This window comes from Harpia harpyja, chromosome 18 (genome assembly GCF_026419915.1).
Source record: "Harpia harpyja isolate bHarHar1 chromosome 18, bHarHar1 primary haplotype, whole genome shotgun sequence".
NCBI classification, from domain to species: domain Eukaryota; kingdom Metazoa; phylum Chordata; class Aves; order Accipitriformes; family Accipitridae; genus Harpia; species Harpia harpyja.
The window spans coordinates 9,136,223-9,163,832 of NC_068957.1; the positions used below are offsets into that span (position 1 = coordinate 9,136,223).

At 54.5% G+C, this 27,610-nt stretch overlaps 1 protein-coding gene across 2 annotated transcripts in view; it reads left to right on the forward strand.

Annotated features, from left to right (window-relative positions):
• Positions 1-3,192: 3,192 nt before the first annotated feature.
• The window catches only part of CD99L2 (CD99 molecule like 2), a 33,897-nt gene continuing 9,479 nt past the window's right edge, over positions 3,193-27,610 (forward strand). For both annotated transcript variants that reach the window (XM_052814119.1, XM_052814120.1), the window contains exons 1-6: positions 3,193-3,327; positions 20,624-20,689; positions 22,993-23,031; positions 24,501-24,596; positions 25,390-25,470; positions 26,407-26,499. In XM_052814119.1, coding sequence (XP_052670079.1) covers positions 3,237-3,327; positions 20,624-20,689; positions 22,993-23,031; positions 24,501-24,596; positions 25,390-25,470; positions 26,407-26,499 — 466 coding nt within the window. In that variant the 5' untranslated portion in view covers positions 3,193-3,236. The remainder of the gene's footprint in view (positions 3,328-20,623; positions 20,690-22,992; positions 23,032-24,500; positions 24,597-25,389; positions 25,471-26,406; positions 26,500-27,610) is intronic.

Here is a 27,610-nt window from a genome sequence, read left to right on the forward strand (position 1 = left end):
TAAATTGTGTATAGTATTTTCATTTTCCACCACAGATTACTCTGTGGCAAGGCTATGCATTGCTACATGACAGCTCATTCTGCTTTTAAAACAGCAGCACTTCAGTAGCAGCTAAATTGATGCTTTTTATGTGTCCATCACTTATCAAGGGTAATTGATTAGTGCCTGCAAGGGGCTCTGAGACCTAACAGACTACGTGTTCTGAGCCTCCTAAATTATTTGAATAGATTGAGGAAGAAAAAGATTCTAAATCAGATTTTTGTCTGACCCAGCATTACCTTTCCTGATCAGCGTTTCCCCTTCCCTTTAAACATATTTTTGCTCAGAGAGACAAAAGCATGCTAAGCCCAGGGAGCAGATTTTCAAAGGCAGCAAGAAGAATTAATCATGCTACCTATTAAAACATAATGAAAAGCAAGTATACTTTCCCACTGAAAGTTTCTCCGATGGCTGTTTATTCCGCTATTTAAAGACTACAGCTTTAATCTAGCTCAAGAGAAGAAAATGAAAAGGTCACAGCTCCCTCAAGCTTGGAGGAAAGCAATCCAATGGGAAGACGGCACCGCACTCCCGGTCAACATAATGTGTGCGAGGCTCCAGCCTCCATACAGCGGAGCAACTGGCAGTGTTTAAGCCTCGGCTGCCTGCCTTAAACACACCCCGAACCAAGAATAGCCTCGACTCTCGGGCACAGGTCAGGCGATGCTGAGTCACTTGCTGGCCAGTCCCCAGGCTCTCCAGCTGCCTTGGGCTCGGCCTCCCCTTACAGACACAATTTGTGCCCGCCGCACACAGCCCCAGCGCTGGCTGGGCATCACCGGCCAGCGACGGCATCCTCCGGTCTCGGGGGCTTTGGCCAAATGAGTGGTTCCAACATGAATTCCCAGTTCGTACCGCCCCGTTTCCCTCCAGCTTCGGAGCACAGCGTTGCTGCTGCCGTCCTGCCAATTAAATGCTACATTCATACATGTCTTTGTAATTATGAATCAACTCACAAGCATTGGTGCACACCCCAGGCTCACACAGAACGGCAAACAATATACTGTCACGGGTTGCATCAGCTGCTGCGATGCTCTCTCATGCCTTCAGGCTTGCTAAAGCTGATCTAACTCTAATATAATAGCCTTTTTACCCGCCTCCTCCCCCAACAATTACCAGAGGCTTGGAAAGCCATTGAAATGCAAATAGCTGATGGAGAGGTTATTGGGGAACCGGGCTGGGAAGGTACCAATGTTCTGCTAGTTTCCTTTAGTTTGACTCCAACGGGACTGTAATCCTGAATTTCTCTTTGTATAAATAGGAAGAGAGGCAATATCGCGAATGCACGGATGGCCTTGTATAGCAGCTGAACTGCATCTTCTCCAGTTTAGCTTCTCTGTGATCCGGGACCCCTGTTACTCCCATGAGTTGCTCCAGCAGCAGAGAGAATTGCACAGCACAGAAGCGTCTGCAACTCCGACGGCATGACACCAGCGCACTGAACTACGCTAACTTACTGAAACCCGCTCTGGTGTGTGTTTTAGAAACCTTCCCCCTGGAAGGTTTGTGGAAGGCAAGGCACTGGGAGCTGTGGAGCCTGCAATCTTCTGTGTGGCTATAGATGGAAGTCGGCAATAGAGCATCCCTCCCCTGCTATCCCACCACATCCTTCAACCCGGGCACTTCTACAGAGGACTGTAACCCCTCCACAGCCTGTTTGCTCACTATCTTTTCAAATAATGTTCCCACCAAGGACAAAAAGCCCTGGCTGGTCCCGAGGCAGTCCCGACACTTGGCTGGAGCAGCCGGGGACGGTAGTATCTCCCAACTGCTGTAAGGTGGGGTGGGACTAGGATAACCCAGACACTTCTTCAGGCTTTCAGTCCCCACTAGGGCTTTAGGAATTCCTTCTAAATATAGGCTGCCTCCTCACCCCTTTTTCTGTAGTGAAAAAACCTATAAATATCAACAAAGAAGATATTTACTGTATTATTAACAATTCCTTCCCCCCATGTAAAAGAGGTGTAGAGAAGAGGGTCCAGCACCTGGTGCACATGAACTACAAGGGGCAGCGTGTTTGCTTTGGCAAGAAGGCGGCTGAGGGCAGACCTAATCGCAGCTTCCAGCTACTTCAGGGCAGTTATTAAGACGACAGAGCCAAACTCTTCTTGGCAGTGGCAGGCAACGCAACAGGGGGTGATGGCCAAAGAAGCGGTCAGGGTCAGTGGGAGGGTCAGACTGGACCCAGGAGAATCTCCTTCACTGGGCAGTGGGGCAGCACTGCCGTAGGTCACGCAGCGAGGTGGGGGAGCCTCCATCCCTGGAGGTTTTCAACTCCTCACCAGACAAGGCTGTGGGTGATGTGCCCTGCTGTCCGTGGGTCCCGCTCCGAGGGGGCGTTTGGGCTAGAGACCTCCAGAGGTCGCTTCCAGCCAACATTTCTATGGCTCCGCAACCTCCACATCAAAAACTTGGCATTAAAGGGTGAAATTGCAGCAGCTCCCTCCCCTGCACTTCTGCGGAGCCCCTTCCCGGGAGCGGGGCAGAGCACCCACCCCTGCACCATCGCCCCATCCCGGCACCACTGCTGTCCCCCCGCCGGCACCCACGGCTCCCACCGCCCCGGGGGTCCTGCCCGCCGGCACCCACGGCTCCCGGGGGTCCTGCCCGCCGGCACCCACGGCTCCCACCGCCCCGGGGGTCCTGCCCGCCGGCACCCACAGTCCCCGGGGGTCCTGCCCGCCAGCACTCACGGCTCCCACCGCCCCGGGGGTCTTGCCCTCCGGCACCCACGGCTCCCGGGGGTCCTGCCCGCCACTGCCTAGGAGGTCCTGCCCGCCGGCACCCACGGCTCCCACCGCCCCGGGGGTCCTGCCCGCCGGGCCCTCCCCACCCTCCCGCCGTTACAGCGCATCACATCCAGGCGGTCGGCAACCCAAACCCCCGCACAGGTTTCCTGCGCATCTCCTCATCGCTATCTGCAGCGCGGATTCTCCCTCACTTCGGTGAGTAAATACGGGGCTGAGCCCGGCGGGAGGGGCCGGGGCCGGGGCCGGGGCCGGCAGAAACGCGTTTTGGCGGCGGGCAGAGCACGGAGCCGCCCGGCGCGGCAGCCTCCGGTGCCGGGGCTCCGCCGCTTCCCGGACGCGCCCCCCCTCCCCGGTACGGGGCGGGGGGGATGCGGGGGGCGGTGGCAGCTCCGTGCGCCCGCCCCGGCCCGCTCCGCCCCGGCCCGCCCCGGCGGAAGGCAGGCGGCCATGCCCGCGGCAGACGAGCAGCCCCGCCGCGACATGGCCGGCCGCCGCCTCCTGGGGCTCCTCCTCGCCTTCGCCGCGCTGCTGGGCGCAGGTAGGGCGGCCCGGCCGCCGGCATCGCGGGGCGCTAGCGGGAGGGGGCGGCCTGGGGCGGGAGGGGAAGGAGGGGGGGGGGGTCCCCGGGAGGTCGCGGCGCGGTTTGCGCATGATCGCGGCGCTGGGCCCGGCCCCAGGCGCGGCTGAAACCCCCCTCCCCGGCCGGCCGGGGTCACCCCGCGGGATGCCCCCCCCCCCCCCCCCTCCCCGAGGGGAAACCCCGCAGAGGTTGCAGCTTCCCCGCCCCCGCCGTGGGGGGGGGGGGCTCCTCGGGTTGGATGCGTCCCCCGGTAGCATGCAGCCTTCCCCCGGGAAAAGAGGGGGGGGGGGGGCTCACGGGGCCGGGGAGATGCACCCCCCGAGGAGGGTCCCTAGCAAGGCACCCCACCTAGGAGGATGCACCGCCCGGGGGATCGCACTTGGAGGGGGGGGCTGCACCCACCCCCCCCCCCGGGGCCCCACCCTGCGCAGATCACCCCGACACTGCAGCAGATGGCGGAACGCCAGCCTGTGCGCACCAGGGCCGGGCCCGGCCAAAGGCATTCATTCCCTGGTCACCCCCTCCTGCCCCGGCCCCCCATAGCGCCTGTCCCTTCTCCCCACCGCGGCTCGGTGGCGGGGGATGCTCCTGCACAGGTATCTGACAGCTGTGATGGCTCTAAACCCGTCATTAGATGACAATACTGGTGATTAAAGCATCTCAGAATGCAGCGTATCCCTCTTTGTGAGAAAGTGTCACAACAATGTTTAAGCAAAATCTGCGATGCTGCAGGTAGAAAGGTCTGTAGCAGCCTGTGTCTCAGATAATCCAAAACAGAGGGAGTCGCGGAGTCGTCATGGAAGGAGTTTGGTTTTGTCTCTCTGCTTACTGAGCTGTTGGATTAGCGGATCCTCCGTGTGACCCAAATTTCTCGGGCTGCTGGTTGTACTCTCCCTCCTTTTTAGTCCCACTGCTATTTTGGCAGATCAGAATAGTCTAACCTAGAAATCGGTCCCAGCTGGACAGTAACTAGGAGGATAGGGAAAAAACCCCATGCCTTGGGGGAGGGGGAGCGGGGAGGGCAATGAAAATCGATGCAAAGCTTACCACAACTCTTTGTTTCCTTTAAAAAAAAAAAATACTGTTAAAAAGCTGTTTGTTTCTTTGAATAGGAAAAAAAGTCCTCCTGAAGGTTGCACAGAGGAAGGAAATAGACAGCAATTATGTAAAAGGCCTTGGGAAAGTTTTTCTAAAAAAATCTGCTATTAGCTAGGAGGCACCCATCAAACACAAACTCTAACAGATTGATTAGAGGATATTAGCATCAAAACGAAGAGTGAGCTGGGTTGCGAGCAGCTTTTGCTGTTGGAAGAGATTAGGTTTACCATGAGTCAGCCTGGAATTAGTCTCCGTTTGTGTTGGGTACTTACCTGCTTGTGCACCTGGAAGGGTAACAGCGTGGCACAGGGTTGCTTATGCTCACCAGTTTAGCGGCTACATTTTTAATTGGTGGATATCAGTTTGACAGGCTGAGCTAAGAAACTGTGCGTAAAGTCCTGATTTTAGATCAAAATTTAAAAAAAATATGATTAGTCAGCAGAAAAGCTATTTGCATTCTGTGTTGCTTGCAGCGTGGGCAAAGAAAAATGCTGTTCTCTTTCATTTTGGAGCGCTGGGCTGCAGGGTCCAGCTCTTAAATATCCTTGGCTGTGTTTGTATCAAAATGAATTTCACTGAAACGTTCATAAATCATTCCTGCCAGCGCGAGGCTTCACAGGTAATTGAACAACATTAAGTTCAGCTCCTGTCTGAGCTGCTTTAAATTGCCTCGCCGTGGAAATAACTATATAAAGGTAAGCGGACTCTGCACTTGCAACCTCTTCTGCGTAGAGCCCTGCCGACACCGGCCGCGTAGGGACGAGGTACTGGTGCGTGGCTTCAGCCTTTCCCTGTGGCCTCCGGTTCCTCCTCTGGTGTTTTGGTATTTCAGTCGTGCCTCTCCTGACCCACAGGTGGGTGCCTGCCTCCTCCCTCTGTCCCTCCCAAACCTTTTGGAGCAGCTTTGCAGCACCCTGACGGAGGCTCAGAGAGCCCTTCCCCACCTGAGCACTCAACTGGCCTTTGGGGTACCAGGGCAGCCTCCCCACCGTCATCCCATGCCCACGGGAAAATATCGGGTGGAAGGGAGTAGGTTTCCGAGGCAGGGCTTTCTACCCCAGCTCCTCAGTACAGCAGCAATAGAAATCAAATTTCTTCATTGCCTCTACTCGCTGGCTTTTTTTTGGCTTCTTGTTCTGAAACAGTCTTTCCAGCGCTGCCGACGGTGGGTCGCAGACAGTCCAGTCTCTTGCAAGCTCAGAGGTTTACAAATTACCAAGAACCAAGGATAGCAAACTAGACAACAAAGTCGGTACTTAGTGTGATTCCTGCAGCTGAGGTTTGGATCCACCATTGACCAAGAATAATGTGCATCTTGGCTGCGGCCCAGTAAAGCAGGAACAAACCCTCTCTTTTTAATTGAAAAAATATGGTAGGGTTTGGGTTTCTCTTTGGTCAAATTCCGCTGCGTTTCCCTTCATATGTGACTGTGCGCTTCAGCGCCCGGTCGGCTACTGGACACAGCCGTGCCGCATCCGTCTGTGCCTCCGAGCTGCCGTGCTCCCTCGGCCCTCACCACCCCTCTGGCTGTGGGTGTGATGCTGGAAATTGGAATTGCTCGCAGGGCACCAAGCCGTTTTCCAGTGCCGCTAAACTCCAGTGTATTCCCACAGTGCGGTGGTGGGCAGAAGCATTAAAGTATTCTGAGGCGGTGGAGGAAACCAAACACCCTGCCAAGCCTTTTCGCTGCAGCTGGAGCAGCAGCCAAAGGTGAGCGCTCCCCATGCTAGCATGTTGCATGATGTTTTAAACGCACGGATCCATGGCTTTTCCAGAAAGTAGTTATGTTTGAGTCATCCAGGGTTAGCCACATGTTTCTGCAAAGTGGTAAGGAAAACAGTCAAATAAAGAACTTTCCACAGTCATTTTTTTCCCTCTCCTGTCCTCACTCTCGTGGTAAGCCAGTACAGAAAAGCACTGATGTGTTTTCATGGAAAGACAGCAAATTTGGCATCTGAGGTCAGTGTTCTTGCAGGGAGCGGAGGTTACCTCTGACAGGCCAGGCGGAAGGGGTACGTCCAGATTTTATGCTTTACGTTGCGTAAGAAAAGCTTGAAGAAAAACTTTTATGATTACAAACCAGCAATACGAATAGTTGGGCATGTCCTCCAAAGTTGCAATATCAGCAGCGACGGGCGACTCTGTGTTGTCATCCCGTGTCTTAATAGGCAGCATCTCACAGATCACCTCTCCTCTCGAGTGTGAGTACAGTATCCCACCAGCAATTACAATAATTACTTAAAAGTGAAAGTAATATTAGACGGTATTATTAGCTATTTATAACTGTTGCACAGATGGCTACAGTCACTGCAGGCGGCTCCTCTGCACAGTCTCCGCCCAACAGTGCCCAACCGAGAGTGCAGAGAAAGCAGAAGAGAGCCAGCTCTTTTCCAGATGTTTTTCCAGGTGTCCAGGCTCCGCTTTGCAGCAGGCAGTGGTGGATACAGCTGGCAGAAAAGGGGGTGCCAGCGCCAGGTGACCCGCCGGCTCCGCGCCCATCGCTTGCCAGGGCCGCTCGCCACGGTTGTGCCGGGGCAGTTGCAGGAGGAATTATTTAGAGTAGAAGCGAAAGCCTTGGTTTGGCATTGCTGTCGAAACTGAAGGAGATAGCAGTGTCGTGTAAAACATTTACCTGCGCTAAAAATCTTAGTTATAATACATTATTATGTTATTAAATTTATAATTACTAGGTATCAGCAGCAAGTCAAATAATACATTTAAAGAATAATTTTTACTTTGATAGTGTCTTTAGCGCATATGACAAAGCAGGAGAAGCTAAATTGGTTTTCTTACAAATTATCTCTGATCTTTGAACAAATATGCATTAATTAAATGTGCCATGCCCAGATATTTATGTACGTAGCTTTGGAAATAATTAATTTCCATACTTCTGCTTATATTTCGGAACTTTTTCTTCTACCAGCCTAGTGATATTTATGCTTGGAAATGGCCATTTAACTCGGGGGTTTTCCCCTCTACAAAAATGTAGTTTTTTCCTTACATCTGTTGCAACCGTTTCAGCCCTTAAAGCACATAAAACAGAAGAGTCTATTGATCTCCAGTGTTGACTAGAATAAACTTTTAGGACTGCACGGCTTAAAAACATCCTTGGAAAAATATCTCCTGGAGGTTTAAGGCATTGACTTTACAATTAACTAAAGGAAAAAACAGGGTTTTATTAGAACAGTGCTTCTGAAGCCACTCCAATAACAAAACATATGTTTAATAAACTACATAACACTCATGGCAAAGAGAAAACCTTTGCAATAATTCCTTTGTAATCTGATTGATATAATTCACAACTGGTGGAAGAACTTAAATAGAGGAAAACAGGAGAAGATGAACATGGCATATCAAAACACAGAACATGAAAGGACTTTCTTTGAAAAGGCAACTTCAAAGTTGGGGATCCAGATGCTGGAGTCACTAGCTGTGATGTGGGATGCGAGCACAAGGACACGTTTGCTGAGTGAACGACGCTTTCGAGAAGAAAACGGAGAGCGCCAATACAAGCCCGTTAGCTGTTGCAAAGCGAGAGGCAAAGGCGTTCTGTACACTTGCAGGGATTTCAGTGGAGCTGCACAGGCTCAGGTTCGGTTTCGATCTTCTGAAAGCTCAGCCTACTGGTGTGATGCAGATAAACTTAATGCTAATACATATTTACAAAACTGTCGTGTAGTCACTCCAAAATCCTTTTTCATTGCTTTCCAACCTTGTCTAGGAAACACAGAAAATTATTGCGGTAGGAGTACCAGGGCCAGAAAGCTGATGCTGAACGCAAGCTCCTCTTCCCTGAGATACCCAACCACGTGAGCAGCATCTTCAGGGAAGGAGCGGGCCAGGTCTGCTGTAGGGATTCAGTGCTGGCACGGCATATACGTGTAGAAAAGCCACAGAAAGCAAAACCAGAGGCATTGGCAAGATTTTGGAGGTGCCGGCTCAGACGGGGAGGCGGGAGGCTGTGAACAGCATCGTTCTGCTGTTGGAAGGCTCCGCAGGCTGGCACGGGGTTGTCTCCAGCAAACAAGGGGCTGGGAAAAGAGAATTGCTCAGCGTTTTGCTTGCCCTTTGAAATGCTCTCATTGCCCGTGCACAAAGAAACCTGGGTAGAAAGAACTTGTCAAAGTTGGAAGAATCTTACTGAAATCCTGCTTCAGAAGGATGCGCTCCTGGTTGGGTGTTAAGGGGTAACTGCAGCATGGGCTCCAGGAGGGTAGGAGGCAAAAGCTAAACAAGCAGAAGAGGTTTCCAGCCCCAGCTGTGGGTGACAAAGGAGGTGCTTGTGCTGCAGAAGGGACGTTAGATACGTAATAAGATTTTTGAACAGCACATTAATCTGTGACCATAAAGCGTTGTCTGCTGACAAATGTGTGCTTTTGAGGGTAGGAGCTTAGGGAAAAGTCTCTGTATCAGATCTCTGTATGACCTATATGGGATGAAAGCAAGCAGCTTGGTGGAGCACGCGTCTCCGTGATGACCAGCCACTTCCATTCAGGTGTCCCTACAACTGCAGGACTTGGGTCGCCTTTTCAGACAATATGATCTGAGCAAAACTCATGCCAGACCCCATCTACCTCATTTGAAGCAAAAGCCTCCCCAGGTCCTGTCCTGCCACCCGGTACATAGCATTCCTCTCAGAGATTTGCATAATTTCCACTTACAGAGCCTGGGCATACCCAGGGGTACGCTCTCATGCCACGAAGAGGTAGAAAGACCAAGAATTGGCGAAACTTCTCCCTTGCCCAGCACATTTTCCCACCCTGGAAATTCTTTTGGCCAGAGAAATCCCCATGCAACCTGGTGCCAAGGCAACGCCGGGCTGAAGAGGTTGCAGCCCCGCAAAGTCAAACCATTCCAGGGCAATACTTCCAGCTGGTGCAAGCCTGCCCTGAGCATCCCCCTCACCTCCAGGCAAACCCCTGCTTTCTGACCCAGAACCAGGCTGCTTCAGCTGGGGTGGGTGTTCAGCCAGGCCCTGCTCGCCGGGCATCAGCTAGTGCTGCTGGTGACAGACTGTCTCACGCACTGTCAAGAGACACTGAGCGGATGCCATGCAGTTTGTGTGTCATTATTTGCCAGAAAACCAGAATTTGTTATTTCCAAAAATCCATAGGACGGCACTAAGCTTTGTGCCCGTGTGTGTGTGTTTAAAAATGCACACAGATCCTAATACACGTCTTTAGCCTCATGCAGAAAATAGAGCATTTTTAAGTGAGGTTAAACATATGTTTGAAAAAAAAGGTATATTCCTTCTTTCTCTTTTGTAATGATGGTCTTAACTGAGGGAATGATTTAGGTCCTTTTGCAGAGGAAATCTCAGAGCCATAACACTTGAATTGAAGTAACAGTTTACAAACAGTTGGTTTTGTAAATGTTGGTGCTATTTCCTCCACAAGTAGGGTCAGAGAGAGCGAGAAACCTGTTGGTGGATTTCTCTTTGAACTCAGCGAGCTCCTATTTTTATGTTTCAATTATTTCATGCCACATCAATAGCAAATGGTGCTCTGGTTATAAGGCAACTGTTCCCCTGGTGATGGGAGGCAAAACCAGGTAGCTGTACGCCTCCTTCATCTAGAAAAGTGTTTTATCTCCGGATTAAACAGCTGTCTTTCATGACTTAAAAAAATGACATTTTAAATGATAGTCATGAAATAATTTTTTAAAAAACCCATGAAAGTCTGTAGCAAAAATTTTCAGAATTTGCCTTGATAAGTTGTCATTGACTTAACAGAAACACTTTTTTCCCCTGGCAGAAGTATTTCAGCAGACCTTTCCCACCTGCATAACAGAGGACTCTGCTTTTGCCTCCTAGTAGCGCATTTGGGAGGTGATGGGAACACAGCGGGTGCTCACCGGGCAGATGCAGGCAGCAGGCTCTGGGTGAAGCTGCCTTTACTTCCCCAGTCGCAGACGCAGCCTGTGCTGGGCATGGAGAACACCAGGGAGTGGATGCACCCACCAAACTCCACTTCCCAGGGGACTTCTCCAAACCTCTCTATGAAAGCAAAGAGCCAAACCCACCTTATTGGAAAAGAGCTGGTGCAAAAGGCTGAGGGACGTGGCACGGCTGCACGCCGCAGGTTTGGCCAGCAGCTTCCCTGGCCGTGGGCGAGCCTAGAGGGGCGGTCTTGGAGCTGCGGGGCTGCGCAGGGGTGGTTAAAAATCACTGCCAGTTCCTGCACCACCTGCTCAAAATTACCTCCAGCAGATCTCCACTGCTGCTTTCTACTTGGGAGGGGGGTGCAGCCCCCCACCCTGTTGTCTGCCCATGCTGGAATCCCCTTCCCGTGGCGGGACGGCGTGGTCCCTCGGCAGCACCGCCGGGGTCTGCGATGGAGCCGCCTTCGCCCAAAGCAGGGGCGAGCGGGAGCGCGGCCGGGCGAGATGCGCACCTGATGCGAGGAGGGCGCAGACAGCGAGCGGCAGAGGCTGGATCCTAAACAACTCCCCACCGCGCTCCGAATACCCAATATTTGCACGGTGAGGCGCCGTGGAAAGGCAAGCAGGCGGTTGCAGGCGCTGCGCCGCAGCAGCGGCCAGGCGGGAGCCCTGCATTGCAGGCTGCCGTGACAGGGGACAGACAAATGCCTTCAGCCAGAGGAGAGGGCTGCAACCCCCCACGCTCTCCCAGGGCCTCCCTCCATCCGTCAGCATCGCCCAAGTCTTCATTTCCACTACCGCTCCGCTTCCGATATTAAATAGCATGGTACGACAGGAGCAGCACATCCCAAGTGATGAACCAGCATTTTTACCGTGTAATTCCCTATTTACCTACTTTTAACTACAGCATCTTCTCTTGATCTTTATCTGATGAGAGCAATCTCTTTCCATCGGGAATCAGGTGATAAGCATTTAATCTCCCGTTTCAGTTTTCTTTGGGCTCCTGCATCACTGGCTTTGTCATCAGTTGTTCCATGCTGGGTTATGAACAAAATGCTTTCATGCCGCAATTTGTTGTCTGGTTGATAAACAGGCGTCGTTGGCCCTAGGCAAATTCGTAGTCATTACTTAGTGTGTAAGCAGAAATCAAGTGGCTAATGTGAATGTACCTCGTAATGTTTCTGGGTGGACAGCATGGAGGCAAACGTGAAAGAACCCCAATTTGGAGCCCTCCCCCCACAGTCACAGGAGGAAAAGGAACTTGCTGTGTTTTCTGACCTTCACTAGGGATCACGAACCGAGTTGAGGTCCGTGTTTCCCACCCTACGCCTGGTGAGGCTGGGCTGGGCGAAGGCCAGGAGCAGCACACCTGGACACAGGCGGTGCCAAGGCTGTCCCCAAAGTGGTTGCAGCTCGGATCCTGCCTCCTGCTCCCGGCATGCCTTTCCCTGGCAGGGCTGGCTCTTGGCGTTGCCGCAGTGGGCCGTGGCCGACTGCCCTCCGCTGCCGGGAAGCCAGGCTGGAACCTGCTCGGGAGCGGGGTCACGGCAGCCCCGTGTCTCCCCTTCCCTTGCTGCAGGAGCAGTAATCCAGTTCTCCAGCAGAGCCCTGCACACTGCTTCTGGAGGAGGACAAACCCGGGTCCTGGATGACACTGTTGGTTCTTCCATGACCTGAGAAAGTCACCTTTAGCCATTTCCTAACCTGGATAGTGGGGTCAGTGCTAATTCCCCTCTGCCACTTGCAAAGTGGTTGGGGTCTGGGAATAAAAAAATGATGCTGTCCTCATCCTTTCTCCCTTTAGGTATAACAAATTGTTCTTCCTTAAAAAAACCCAAGCCAAACAAACAGCAAAAGAGTGAAAAGATGCAGCAACTCCCTTTCCCATCAGATGCACCTTTGAATTATTAAGAGTTACCTAGGGCATTTTCCCAGAGTCGGTCAGAGATTCGCTTTCTAGGCTCAGCAGCAGAGCTCCTGGGAGGGCTGGGACTCCCCCAGCCGCCGAGCTCCCCCTGCCCTTGTTAGCCTTTGGCCACAATGTCCCTGTACCCAACCCAGGCACAGAAAGCTGGGCATCATCACATCTTCACCACAAGCACAACTGAGCTCAGGCACTCCCCAGAAGGGGAGGAACCTTAAATACTTGTGCTCAAAACCTTCCAGCCTTTTGCTCCTGATGCAATTGATCTGGGACTAATTGAAAGCAGGTTTTGGCAATGCTGTGGCAGAGACCTCTTTGACATAAACCTCAAAGAACGATTATCTTATTAAAGTTGCTTAGAAAATGTCACCTGCTCTACGCACAGAGATGTCAGAGCGCCTTGGAAACCTTGAAAGCTTTGAGTGCTGATACTGAAGAAGACCGTTTCAATTGACACCTTGTATTGCCTGAACAAGGCTACCCACTTTCCAACCACACTGGGGTGGAAGAAGACCTGGTGAAATGTTTGTTTCGCATGGGGTCAGAGAGAGGATGATGCTGTGGAGCCAGAGATGGGGCAGACCTGGGCAGCGGCCGCCGGTCCAAGGCATCCTTGGGAAACCCTGACGGAAAGCCTCTCCTAGCTCCGGTAGTGCTGCCCTTGACAGGGCTTTGCTTTTCACTCCGAGCTGTCGAGGGTTGCTGCCAGCACCCGGAGGTGTTTGTCTGTCCGTGGTGTGGGGTACCTCTCTGGCCGGTGCTTTTGGGGAGCCTGAGGTGCATCCTGCAGGGACAGGGTGGTCCCCCGGGCACCGGGGCTCCTCCACGGCCTCGCTGCTGTCACACCAACTTCTGTCGCATTGCCTGGCAGCGATCGATGCGACGTGGTGCATGGCGCGGACCCCTCGCTCCCCCCCAGCCTTGCGCGCAGTCCTGGGCTGGGCATCCCCCCCGAAACAGATGTTGTGTGGGTGCCCATGGGTGGCCGGTACGTCACCCCCTGGCACTCGCAGCCCCCTCCTGCTCGCTGCTTTAACACGGCAACGCACCGACACCAGCAGAGCAGCAAAACACGTGGAAACTCTTCGTTTCCCTCCGACAGCAAATTTGCTCCTTCGCGTCTCAGTCCCCAAGCGTGCCTTGAAAGACCTCTTTGCCATGCTCCTGCAGCCTCTGAGCTGGCAGACCCACACCGGTTTGAAAAGCAAAATCAACTGGCAGCAACTGAGCCACTCCGCTAATAGCCTTTCTCGTCTCATTTTTTTAATAAAACGTGGAAATTCAGTAATCACTACCGGTTTGAGTCAGTGAGACTGAGAGCAGGTGAAAGAGAAACGTCGGGAAGAAGGAGAAAGTTGGGATGAGGGTTTAGCACGAACAAATGCCTCTGGATTTGAGGGTGCTTTCTGCCCCTTCGGGAGCCGACTGGGTGGTTGTGGAGGCTGGTGGGTTTGGCAGTGGAGGCTGGTGGATTTGACGGTGGAGGCTGGGTGGTGATGGAGGCTGGTGGGTTTGGTGATGGGAGCTGCCATTGCTCCATGAAAGACAGTGCTGGGGGAAGAGCAACCTGGTGGCAAAGCTCATCCTCCTGCGGACAGGTCTGGAGCAGGGGCTCTTCTCACATGCCAAAATTCAGGAGGAAGAGGCCAGCACCTATCCTGAGCCCTCAGCTTTTGAAGTTTCCTTGCAGCCTCCATGCAGGCGCACCTGGTAAATACCGCGGGCTCTCTGCGTGCCCCTTACAGATGTGGCTGTTGGGAAAGAGGAGACGAGGGCGCTTCCCTCCGGGGTTTTAAATCTTGCTGTGGAGGAAAGGCTGCATGAGATGGCAGCAGATGAGAAACTCCTCCCCGCTGTGTTTTTTGTCTGGTCTCTGCAGATCGACCTTCCGGCAGCTCCCGGTGCGGCCACGGCCGCAGAGGCTGAGCCACCGGCTGCTCCCCGGGGCTGTGGGACACCGCGGGGTGTGCGGGGCGGCGCTGCTTCTTCGGGTGTTTTGGGAGCAACCTGGAGGTCTGTGCTTCCACCCGAGGTGGGGAGAAGATGCGTTCGGACCGTCGGGCAGCCCTCAGCATGGTGCAAGGCAGATGGACACCGGTGTCCCTCGAGCATTCAGTGCCTGGCGGGGGAGCTCCCAGCGAGGGCTTGCCTTCTCCTGCCCACGGGGACGGTGGCCTTTCTGGCCTGTCCCCACATCGTGGTGCTAACAGTGTCTGCTGAGAAGGAGCCTGGGGCCCACCAGATGCAGGCTGGTTTTGCTGGTCACGTTTTCCTGGCCACCTCCATCACTCTTGCTAGGTGCCAAGCATATTGGGTGCTGCCACCGAATAATTTAAATTATTCCTAGTAAACCTTGAAATCAAATTGCAACAGATACCTGCTTCTCATCCAGCTGCCCCAGCACACGGAAACGCAGAATTTTCCCGTGGTTTAAAAACCCACACCAGGCGCGTTGCCCCGAGCTGCAGACAGCAGCGTTTGCGCAAGGGGCCGTGCTGCCTCTCCTGCCCCATCCGGCTCAGCCCGCCGCTCGTGTGGACCAAGGAGAGGGCAGAACTGGGGTGTTGTGGCGCTGAGGTTCCCGGCGGGGACCCGGCAGCGCCGAGGGCAGCGCAGGGAGACGGAGCTCGTGTGGGTCACGGTGGCCTGGCAACAGTGCGCTGACTTTAGCGGAGGCTTTTAGGCATTTCCGTTAATAGGTTTCAAACATAACCACCATTAGTTCCTCCACAAAGAGAAAGTCTTCATTATGCAAATTCTCATCTTAAAGCTTTATTCATGTGCTTCCTGGCAGGCTTTCCTTTAATCTCAAGAGCAAGATTGCTTGGAATTACCATATACCCTTGTTAATTGCATAAAAAAAAAAAAATATTCAGCAGAGGTTGTTTTTGCCATAATCAAGAGTGATTTTGATTAGTACTTCTAGAAATCAAAATGTTTCACTGGGAATGGAGAAGAAGGACGGCAGTGTTACCTCATCCCCCGCGAGGAGCAGGGGCCATCCCAGCCAGGGGGCTGTGTCCCACCGCTCTCAGCTGGCCGTGCCCCGGACTGGGGCGATGTACCCCCAGCGTCAGCCGCCGGTCCCGCTGCGGCGGCGGGTGCACGGGGCTGAGTTTCTCCCCCGCTTCGCTCCCGGCAGAGCCCTGCATCCCCTCGCCCCGGCTGGCTGCCCGCAGGGATGTTTGCGCAGGGGCATGTCCTTGGGCAGTCTGTCTTCCCTGGCAGCAGCCGAGGAGCTGGCGAAGTTCAGAGTCTGCTTTGCAAGGCACAACTAACTTCAGGAGGAAGTTTGTGGCCAGGAGACGGCCTGGGCACGTCTCCGGAGAGAAATGCAGCTGCGGTGAAGCTCTTCTTACCCGCCTGGCCTGCCAGCACTGCCCCATAGACCATCCATAATGCCCCAGCTCCTAGGGGCTCTGCTCTCGCTATGTGCATAGGATTGTTCTTTGGTCTTAGTAGTCAGCAAGAACTCGAGATTTGCAAGCAACTTGGCATGTGGAAGTAAATTTCCCACGTGTTTGGCAGGCGGCTGGGGCCGGCACCCGGGCAGCGGTGGTGGAGAGCATCAGTGAGTCTGAAGCTCTGGTCCGTGCTGACCGGGATCACTGCTCTGGCTGGCAGCGGCATGCTGTCGTCTGCTCCAGGAGAGGTCCCTGGGGACCCCTGGTGCTGCCGGAGGCACCCCAGCTGCTGCAGAGCAGACCTGCACCCGTGGAGGAGCAGCCATTTGGGCTCCCCGCAGACCTTTGGGGCTGTATCTTTGCTGAGACATTGGGAAACGCCGCTGTGAGGATGCAGTCCGGCACCGGCAGCATGACACGGCCCTGCACCCAAAACCCCTCCGTCCCCAGCACCCTGCCCAGAGGTGCCAGCGCAGCCATGGGTGCCCTGCGCAGGGAACTGCCTGCGTGTGCCGACACCGTAACTCGGAGCCAAAAAGACGAGGTTGGTACCTGGGGAGACCTTGGTGCTTTTGGTTACCTCGGCACACTTTTCCTCCTGCTCTCCCACCCGCTGCATCACTCCTAAGGTAGATGCATAAAAGTCAGGCAGTTTGAATTACTTTCTGCTGCCCTTGTACCTGCTTTGCATTCTCCCGTAATCTCCCGGGCTGTCAATCTCGTACCGTCGCGGGCTCTCAATTCCCAGGGAAGCTAAACACATATATATTGCACAAAGAGATCCGTGGGCTGGCGCTAAAAATGGAATACACCTCGCTCCAAGTGCTGCAGACGGCCCAGCAATATACTGGGTGTGAATTATGATACTGTAATTCAAGCTTTGTCAAACAGTGGGGCTTAATTAGAATATATATATAATTGTAAAAACTAAAAAGCTGACGAGTACAATTGCGCGTTTGAGCTGCCTGCTACAGAAAATAATGAGGGAGAATACATTAAGGCACAAAACCCTTCTACCTTCAAAGAGCAGCTAGCTCTGATTAAAAATACCCCCGGCAAAGCGAGGGGACTCGGTGAGAGGCAGGGGAGCCTGCAGTGCAGGCTTGGCCATAACTCTCACCTCTGTTTTACAGCCTCCACCCAGCACAGCTGCAGCTTTGGGGCCCCCCCACCTCCCCGCTCTGGTGTTGGGGCTTTCGTATTAGGTACCATGAGATGTCCTGGCTCGATTTCTTTTGATTGTCATATTAAAGAAAAATATGGAAAACACATCTCCTTTGTCCATTTTCCCCCCTGCCATAGACCTGCAGTCCTGCAGATGCTCCAGTGCCCTTGGCCAGCTGGCATGCAGGGCTTGAATCGCCTCCCAGCTGCCCCCGGGGATGTGCGTTTTCTCCCAGCAGCCAGAGACAAGAGTTCTTCCAAGGACCCAGTGCAAGGGTGGGAAAAAAAACCACCCCAGACTAGCCTAATCATCAACCCTGGCGAAGATCCCGTACTGCTCCCCAACACTGAGCAACCAGCGGAGGATGATTTTGTACGTCAGTGGGTTTATAGTCCTGTAACAGGTTGCAGGCAGCGTGGGTATGTCCTACGGGGAGGTGAAACGTCAGGGTGTGCAGGACCCCGACCGCTGAGCACGCGTTACAGGCAAACGCCTCTGTAACTCAGCAGCTTGTGAGCTCTAGTATGTAGGATCGTGCCCCAGCTTCTCCCGGAGCGTATAAATCCGTAATATAAAGATACTCTGTGCTGTGTGTGGGTTCCCATCAGAGGATGGGCTTTGGGAGCCCGGGAGACCCACTCCTCCAGTAATCGCGGAGCAGGACCGGGGCCCTGGGAGCAAAGGGATTTGCACGAGACAGCGTGGGGAGCAGCAGCGCTGGCTCCCAAAAAACTGCATTTGCAAGGTAAACACGCGCACCGAATGCTGGTTGGGTTTTAAGCATCTGGCTGTGAAGTGCCGGGTTTGTTACTGCTTAATAACTGAATAAAAGAATAAGGAGGAGAGCGTTCAGCTCTTATCTGTTGGAGCAAGCAGGCAAGTTTGCGTGCCTTTGACGGCGGCGCTCGGTTATTGATCCATAAAAGGTGTAATACGTCTCTATAACACCCATTGCATGAAATAAAGATGTTGTCAGCTTCAATTAACTGGCAATCTATTATTAATCCTTGCCAACGCCTAGGGGATTCCTGGGTTTAAATTGTACTGGAAAAGGATCTCAGTTTGCCATGGGCAGCGGTGGGAAAGCCGTGGGAAACGGGCAGCTCCCAGGGAAGGTTTTGCCGGGTGATTCAGAACGTTGACAGTTTTCCTAACCTTCAGGCGGGCTGCGCGCACGTGGAGCTGGGGGGATTCCCCTGGGATGCAGCTGCGGCCCAGGACACGTCAGCGGTTGCTGTTTTTTACATCAGCCCCATGAGGATGGAGGGCCCTGAGCACCTTTCGTGCCCCTGGACCCAGCCGTGTGCCAGCTGGCTCTTTGGAGAGTGATTTTGGAAGTGGCACCTCCTCTTGTCCTGCGGGGAGAGATGCCAAGGGGAGCTGTCACCAAACCCAGAGAGGTGGAAGTGCTGCTCAGCCGGCGGGTCTGGTGAGCCCCCCCAAAGCCAGGCAGGGGGGGAGCCCATTTCTCGGGGCACTCACGTTCCCTGCAGGGCCCGCAGACCTGCCGGGGGGGTGTCTCCGTGCAGCCCCACGACCCCCATAGCCCTTCAGCAGAAGAACGGGCGAGCCGCACGCACCCCCACGGCTGCCCGCTCCCCCTCACTTTGTATTTGGGCTCCTACATCAAAGGTGAAGCACAGGGAGGATGCGCTAACGGCAGGGCTTGGCGTGCAGCAAATCGGCGCCCTTAACATTTGCTTAATCACGGAGAGCAGAGAGAGCAGGGGGAGAGGGAAGGGACGGCTCCTGCCATATCAATGCGAGTCTCGGTGCCACCACCGCATCCCTCCTGCCAGCTCGCCCTGCCTGCCGCGGAGGCAGGGGGAACCGAAATGAAAGTCGGCGACGGCACATTTCCCCCAGTCAGATTTGTAGCGCTTCTCATCCTGCCAGAGACGCGCCGCGGTTTTCCCCTTCCGCTTTTTGTTAAACACAGTTTAAAATAGAAAGACAAGAATGACGGAGTCCTGCCGATTCCTGAAAATCCAGTAAAAGCTGGGGAAAAAGCCATGCTGGGAAAGGGAGCCTGCATGAAATTGCCAGAGTAGCAAGCTTGGGACACTCAGCCACAGCAGTAATGAGCTTGTGGGGTCTGAGCAGGGACGTGCTGGTGGTTCGGCAGGACCCCATGCAAGCACTGGAGCTGGGCAGGTGTTTTTTCGGCACCGTGGAGAGTCTTGCATGTTCCTTACTTTGCTCCCTTGCACCGACAGACCACTTGATAATCCCGCGGCTTCATCCGGGCTGTCGGAGCGGGAGAGCATCGCCTGTCTCACGGTGCTAATATTTCGCCAGCAGTAAGGCCCGAGAGGCAAATATTTTGGCAAGGGAGCGGAGGGGCATGCGGGGAGGCTGAGGGTGCCAAGCGCAGCCCTGCCGCGCTGCTGTGCTGAGCAAGGGGCTCGTCGACGTGCCTCGCTCCGCGGATTTCACACGGTGGTAACTGGGCTCCACCTGCAACGGGGCATCGCCCGCTGCCGCCGTTCCTCCAGGCTCCCAGGGGAAGCGTTGGCATCCTTCATCTCGACGAGAAACGCAGCCGTGGGCTGGGACATGTATTACTTACGCACGCACCTCCAGCAGTAGCTTAACGCGGAGCGCTTTGCCAGGGGAGAGAAGCCCATAGCAACTTCCCAGCCATAGACCCTGCATTTAAATCACCCTCAGGTTTGCTGAGTGTACATTTAAATAGACGGCACATGAAATGAGATGTGATGTGTGAGTAAGTGAAACTGGAGCTGGAGGTGTTGCAGTACTTAGTGACCACTCTCGGTAGAAGTTTTTCACTGAAATGCTGATATCTGCTTTCTGATGGACTGGTGCCTTCCCGTTGTTATTGTCCTTGTCAGTAAAGCTTTAAATTTATTCATGAAGCACGCTGGAGCTCAGGTGGCAATAGCTAAATCCATTTAGCAGTAGGAATAAGAGGAAAGCCATTTTAATGTTCTCTTGCAGTGCTGCAGTACTTAGCAAACCCAAAGGATATTAATTACTCAGCATGCTCTGAGATGTAAAAGCATGAATTTATCAAGACAAATACATTCAGAACTAGGGTAAGTCAACAGTAATTAACGCGGTGCAAAAAAAGACGGAGAAAGGAAGGATTAGCTGGCCCTATCGCAGGAGAACACGGCGTAGTGCCGAGTTATCCCTGGGATATTATAAAGTGACTGGAGTTGTGGGGAGGCATCTCTAACAAAAAAATCTGCCTGTGCCTGTCAGGTGTATCCCTGGGATGGGGGTTTGGTCCTGGTTTGCATTACCAAGGCAGAATGATGCAGGCGGTCTCTGAAATGCTAAGTTGCGCTTGGCAGCCAGCGGCAGTATTTTCATACAAAGCCTTTGATGTTGGAAGGCACTTGCGAAGAAGAGGTGCATAGGGCTGCTTTGTTTTTCACCGAATTTGTCTGCGCTGTCCCAGTGTTTTCACGGTGTTTAGCAAACGTATCATCGTGAGCACAGCCACGAATGAGTGGCAGCTCGAGAGTTGAATTGGTAGGCTCTCCTTGACAAATTTAAGCGTAGCATGTGTTTTTATACCGCATCCATTAGGGCAGACAAATGGAAAATCCAGAGATGACTGCTCTGCAATTTAACAGTCACAGCATTCGGAGGAGGCTGATGTCTTCCTCATCACCAATGACGGGTCAGGCTTGGAAAAAAACAGAAAGCCCTCTAAAAACTAAAGCAATTTGAGCAAACGAGTCTAGCCACGCCATATTTAAAGGCAGTTTACTTCATGCGGAGCGAGTACAACCAGTGCTGATTCTTTGTCTCCAGGTCATGGGGACAGCCCAGGTGAATTCAGCCTAGAAGATGCCCTGTATGACTTCAGCACCAAGCGACGTAAGTCCCATTTATTTGTTCTTTTAAAGAGGAGAAAACAAATAGTCATTAATAGATGCGATTTGTTCTTTGGGATCTGATGCTGGTGGGAGGGCGGCGGAGGACACGGGCTACCTCATCGTCTCTTTCCCCGGGGAGACGCAGCGTCCGGGCTTGCCCACGGGTGGGACTGGGGATAGTCCTGGAGAAGGTGGTTGCTGACCACGTGCCCTTCGCTTTCCGATTCCCGTGAGCAAACCACAGAGGCACACGCCAGTGCTTTGACATAGCGACGACACTGACCGAGCACGTCTTTTTGGCTTCCTCGCATTCGTTGGTAACACCTACCGTCAAGCACGACCCTGTTCGCCTGGAAGCTAACGCGTTAACCGCTCTCCTTCTCCGGCCGGTGAGGGCTACCCGCGGAGCCCGGGGCAGCGCCGGCTCCTTCCCCGGTCCCGCTGCACCGCGGCACCCGGGGAAAGCGAACGGCGCTTTGGGTCGCTGCTTTGCTTCGCTTAATTTCAAGTGTAACCCGTCAGTCAAAGGAAACTAATTTCTGAAGGGGGTGCCTTGCTGCTGGCATGCTGATATTTAATATTTGGCTTTGAAGTACATAATTGTCACGTAAGTCGGGGCCGGGCTGTGTCGCTGAGGGGACAGCAGCGCCCGGCAGAGCTCAGCCTCGGGCCTGGCAGAAACAGCAGGGTCAGGGGGCTGGCAGGGGGCTTGCACCACCCTGGGGGGAGGAAATTCAACGGAGCAGCTCTCATTTTACACCCAAAAGAGAGAACCTAACCGCCAGCGCAGCAGCTGATGGGAGAAGCCCGTCTCCCTCCCCGGGGCATGTCGCACGCCTCCCCCCCGGTGCGGAGGGCTGATCCCCACAGCGGTCCACATCCAGACGCGATGCCGGCTCCCCTCAGCTGCCCGGCCACGGAGACGCCGTGGTGGGGTTGCGAGCACCAGTGCCCAGGACCCCTCGCTGCCCGTCCCTCCCCATGCGGTTTATGGTGACCGTCCCCAGACCCAGCGCCTGGCCAGGCGGTAGCGGGGAGCGCTCTGCGAGCGATGCCGGTCTCTGTGGTCACACAAAATACACCTAGAAGTATTTAAGCGAAAGCTCTAACAGGGTTTGAAACCTCTTATTTTATAGTCTAACAACACACAGACGCTTGTGCTGTGTTACGTTGGAGTTTACGTGGAATAAAGAGTTGGGATGCTCCGTGCATCTCTCCTGCGGCGTGCCAGGTTCAGCAGGAGGGGGATAGGATAGACCATGGGTATCAGGCTTGGTCACGGGTCTGAGGGATCTCATCTAGGATTTTGCAAGCCCTTTAATACAGTATGTGGGGAGACCTGGTTGGAAACGCCTAACGGCCACCTTGTGCAGGGGGAAAGCAGCGTTTCCCCAGGCTGGAGTCCCAGCTGCGAGCGGGGGGGAGAGGCAGCGCTGTCCCTGCAGCCTCCCCGGCTGCTGCATCCTGCTCTGGACTTCATTGCATCAGCCCTGGTATAAAAGCAAATGAAGGGTCTGCAGTCGGGTCGCATCAAACCATACCGGCACGCTGGAAATGAAGCCCAGCAGAAGTGCTCCGGCATTCAGAGGCACAAATGGAAATGAATGGTAATAGAGCAGCCGCAAGTCTTGCTCATAATTTATTCATATACTTGGTAATGCTAGCCACTATTAATAGATAGTGGTTTACGGGGGGTGAAAAATAAAAAAAAAAATCAACCCCCCCCCGAAGGTTGGCTGTAGCTTGTTTTAGCCCAGGAGCGGCCAGGGGATCTGAGCATCAGAATGTCACCAAAATTCCTCCAGCTGACAGGGAACCTCCCGTACATAATGCAGCGCTGGAAATCATCTGTCATTTAACTGACCGACCGGGTAGGGGACAAAAAAAACATTGGCAGCTTATTCTTGTTTTCCACACTGTTCTGTACAGTATCTGTCCTCGCTCTGTTTGCTGCTGTCTCCAGGAGTCTTAATTCGGAGCGGTTTATTACAGCTCTCTGCTTTCTGCTTGGCAGGATGCTGGCCTGCACGAAGCAGCGTTCAGCCTCGGATGCAGCCGTGCCCCGCAGAGCTCCGGGCTCGATCCCGCACGGGGCTGCAGCCGCTCGCCCTCGCGCACAGGCGGTCCCCGCTCCCTGTGCCCACGCGCCGTGTGGCTCTGGGCTCCGAGTTTACAAACGCAGACCGACGCTGGTCAGCTGGAAAGCTCGTGGCGAAGTCTCTGCCGTTTGTTCTCAAACCAGAAGCGACGCGTTTTCGGTGATGCCCGTGACTAACATTTGCCTCCCCGTCTGTTTTGTCGCAGCCACTCCCAAGGGTCCCGGAAAGCCGGCAGGTGAGACAGGTGAGACCTTCTTGCGCGCACGTCGTTCAAGCACGGCGCGGGGTTTGCTTCCCATGGGGGTTTGAGCCGTGCGAGCCCTGCCGCGGGCTGCGCACGTGCAGCTGGGTGCTGCTGCCTTAGCAGAGGCTCTGGGACACCTTCGCTCGCCCCTAAGAAAGCTGGTGCCGGCGTGCATGTGTGCACTCCTCCTGTATGGCCAAAGTAAATGCAATATTGATATTTCTGTCCACGCTGAAGGCGACTGGCAGCGGAGCATTTATGGCCAAGGCTGAATTTTGCACACTTTGCACTATCCTAATGGAAAAGACACAAATCACCGCTCAGCTACACAAGGGCTTTTGTTTCTGGCTGCATGGCACCTGCTAGCTTTCCTTCTAGGAGGGAGCCCAGAGAATACTTTCCTTCCATTTTTTTACTCCAAGATATATATCCCTGACCGCCACAGAAAGGCCCAGCCTGGTGACATTTCCCCATTCAGGAACAAATGTCTGTCCGACTGTACCCATGAGATGTGCTGGCTGGCCTGCTCCACAGCATCTGCCCTAATTGAGGAAGCTCCCTTAAATTCACTCAAGTTTCATTGCCGGCAGCTCCTCTGGCTCAGTTCTGGCCAAACATAGGTAGTTAAATATAGCGTGGTCACAAGAGCCGAGGGTTGCTCAACCCCGCCAGAGGAGCCTGAAATAAACTGCAGCTGGGGAGCGCTCAGAAGTGAATCCACTCGCCCCTGTGCGAGGATCTTGGCACAAATTAAAGCAAATCCGACTGTCTAGCTCCTTGGTCATCATGGTCTTTGCTAGGGCCAAGAAAAGCCAAGTGCCAGAAGCACGCGCAGGGCTTCGGCGTTTGGACTGCAGCCCGAACGAGAGGCCGTTTGATCCCATCGACTCTCCCCGGGAAATGGACGCGTGCCAAGGCCGAGGCTTCGTCTCGGCGAGTTTCTTCTTCCCCGGGGAGAGCTTTTTGGATGAGTGATAGCACCAAGGGGCTCCCGCGGTGGGTTCCTATGCCCTGGCCCCTCTCCCGTGCGTTCTCTGCTCAGCCCAGGGTCACGGGCAGCCATGCAGGGAGCAGAGCGGGTCCCAGCCACCGGCGTGATCCCCACGGCACCTTCTCATCTGCACCGTCTCTCGGGAGATGCCGCAGGACACCGGCAGGTCTCCCCCCAAACCCGACTTATTTTGGGGTTGCTCAGGCTGGGGGTGGGTGGCAGGCAGAGCTCGGATGGGGAGAGTTAACCGATGGCCAGGCTGATCTGCAGGCTCTGCGATACAGCCGCGGGCGAGCAGCGGAGCGGCTGGACGCCCTTCTCAGCTCCACGCTGACGGGGGTGCTGGTGGCTTCTAGCAACGGTGCAACGTGGCTTGCACAGCACCCGCAGAGCTGGCGTGCGGGGGACGCGTGCCGAAAGCCTCGCACCGTCCCCGCAAACAATGGGGGTTTCGACCATCCCTTCTCTCCTGCAACAGGCTTTGATTTGGCTGATTACTTTGACACCTCTCCGGAGACTACCACCAAGCCAGCCAAGCCGACTCCGAAGCCCTTCCCCAGGCCAGGGAAGCCAGGTACCGCCGAGCTCCCCGCGCCCCGGGGAGGGTGTATGCGTGCTCACCTTCGGAGCTCCAGATGGGGGAAAACGCTCCCCAACGTAACCGGGAGCCATCCCGGCAGCCGGGAGGCTGGGATCGGGCATTGACAGATGAGCTCCGGCAAGTTTTGGTGGCCACCAACAGGTGACTTCAAAAGATGACCACCTCCTCCTCCTCCGCTGTCGTAGCGCAGCCAGCAGAGGAGATGCTCCAGGCTCTTGCTGACGTGCCAGGAGGGTCAGCACCAGCGTTTTGCCGTCCCTTCTCCCTTATTGCCCATGCACCCTTGACTGGGCTGTATCGGGGGGCTTCGCCGAGCAGCATTTCTAAAAGTTTTTAACCGGGACGGAGCCGTTAGCTGTTGCTCGGTGGGAGATTTCATCGACAAAGTAGCACATCCTTAAGTATCTTTTTGGCAGCATCCTGCGTGCCGCGGGTAGCCGGCGGGGGTGGCGTGGGGCTGCCCTCGCGGTGGCAGAGCTCTCATCAGCGGGTGGCAGCATGTGTCCCGCCGGCAGTGTATTTGGAGGGTTTTTCCTGGCAGCCCTGCTTGTTCCCTTCTCACATTCAAGCCCCACTGAGATGTGCCCTGGCGCAGGAGGTCCCTGCGAAGGTGCCCACCACCCGCACCGAGGGCTCGAGCATCCCTGGGGCACCTGAAGCTGTGGAGAGACCAGAGCACCAAACCGTCTCAGGGCTTGTCTGAATGCAGGTTTCAGAGGGTAACGTCATTTTGGTCTCTTTTTTTTTTCCCGCCCCCTCCCTTCAGACAACAGCTTTTGGGATGTCATCCGCACCACCACGACCAAGCAGCCAAAAACTACGAGGGCCCCCCCCAAGCATAACCCAGGTGAGCTGCCGGCGCAGGCAGACGCTTCGGGATGTGCTGCGATGGCGGTGCTTCCCCTCACCCCGGTATTTCCAGCCTCTAGTCTGTTTGTTCACATGAGACACGTAAGAAAAAAAAACCACAAACAAAACCACATGGCAGACGGGGTATCTCGGCATTCCCCTGCGTGTCCCTGGGGGTCTCAGCGGCTCCTGGACCATTTTGCATTCCCCCACCTGTCTTAAGGCAGTGGGCTTGCTGTCCTCCCCGGCACGGCACGGTGTGGCACAGCACACCCGTCCCACAGGCTCAGGGCACCCCGTCAGCTTTGCTGCCTGCTCAGGCAGAGTTTTGGCAAAAGGCACTCCCAGGCTTAAAAAAAAAAAAAAAAAAAAGCAATTTCAGATCGGAATAAACTAAGGTGCGAGCTGGCGGGAGGGCTGAGGAGCTCAGGCTGGCTCTGTGCCGTGGTTTTAGCTGCCATTTAGCGAAGGCAATAGCTGCTCTGTCAGAGCCAGGCTGCTCAGGGTACCAACCGGGCGGTTCACGGAGGAAAATAACACCAAGCAATCAAGTCGCGGGCTGCTCCAGCCGGCACGCCAGCGCGGCACAGCCGCCTCCTTCCCCTCCGCTGGCTGGGCCCTTGGGAGTGCCTGTTTGGCTCTGACCTTTTCTACCCAGCTTGATTTATCCGATTGCCTGGCGCTCGAGCCACGGCGCGAGGCTGTTTCTGCGGGAAGAACGTGACATTTCTCGCCACAGCGGCACGGAACGGGATGGGTTTGGAAGATCTGCCACGATGCTGCGTAGCAAAACCAGGAGATGCTTGCGTCAGGGTCGTCATCTCCTTCACCGGCACTTTTCCCTGGCAAAGCCGAGCATTTCCTTGATTAATTTATTAATTGCAGAGTTCCCCAGCCTGTGGCCAGCACTGCTAACCCCCGTGTTGTTTTCTAGCAAAGGATCCTATGGATATTGACTTGGCTGATGCCCTTGATGATAAGAACGATGGGAAAGATGCTGGGAGGCCGGGCGTAAGGCCGGGTGAAGGTACGTTGACTTCCCCTCTCCGTCCTGCTTGCCACCGGCCCCGCTGTCCCCCGGGACCCGCGGGAGATCCTCCGCGGCCCCTCCCGGGAACAGGCATCTCGCTGCCCGACACCGTCCCCACCAAACGGCGGGGTGAGGAGGAACGGAGGCGCTGCCTTGCCCGAGGCCCCTGCCCTGCCCGCGCGGAGGAGGGGGATGTTTCCGCAGGCAGCGCAGCCCCTTCCTCCGGGACCGCGGGGAAGGAAGGAGCCCCCGCCTCGGGGGTCCTTGGCAGAGAGGGGCTCTGCCTAACGACCTGTTGCCTGTCTGCAGGTTTCTTTCCCAGGGTCTCTTCTGACCCGTTAAATTGCGGTGATTGTGTTAAGTTCCCCCTCGTCCCCGTACCTGACAGCTCTTTAACCGAGGGCATGTGCTCTTGGGGTTTGCAGTCGTTGCCAAGACATAAATCTAGAGCAGGCTTAAGTTCTGGCATAACATACGCTACGGGCTGGGAGATTTTTTTTCCATCTCTAAAATACTCCGGTGAATGAATCATTTGTCTACAAGGATCGTTCCCTTGAGCACTTGAGCTAGAAAACAGACTTTGCACGGCTAGTTTATTGATGCCGAGATGGCCGTATACCCTGCTTACACGTGTAATTAATAGTCAGTATTTTATTAGATTGTATTAACTAGGTGACTTGTCTGCACTTTGATATTCTGGGCTTGTTGAGGTTCAGACTCCTGCAGGAAAGGTTGAGGCGTTGAACCGCTGGAACGTGGCACCGGTCACAAACCAGCACACGCATTCCCCCGGCATTGCTGCACCCTGGACTGCCTGGGACCTCTCCAGGTTCTGGCATAGGCAGGGTTTGTTTTTTTTTCTTTTTCTTTCTACGCTCATTACTAAGCCCATAAATCTGTTTTTTGTAGTAAGCGAGTGCATAAGGCAGAGGTAACCCTTCCCAAGGCGCAGCATCAGAGAAGGAGCCTTTTGCTGGCTCGGCTCGGGTCTCTCCTCCCCGCACATGCCTTGCTGTGCCCCGAGGCTCCTCTGGGACCGAGCCCAGGGGTTCAACAGCTCCGCTCATTCAGCTGCTGATTCCCAGACCGTGTTTCTCTGCACCTATCC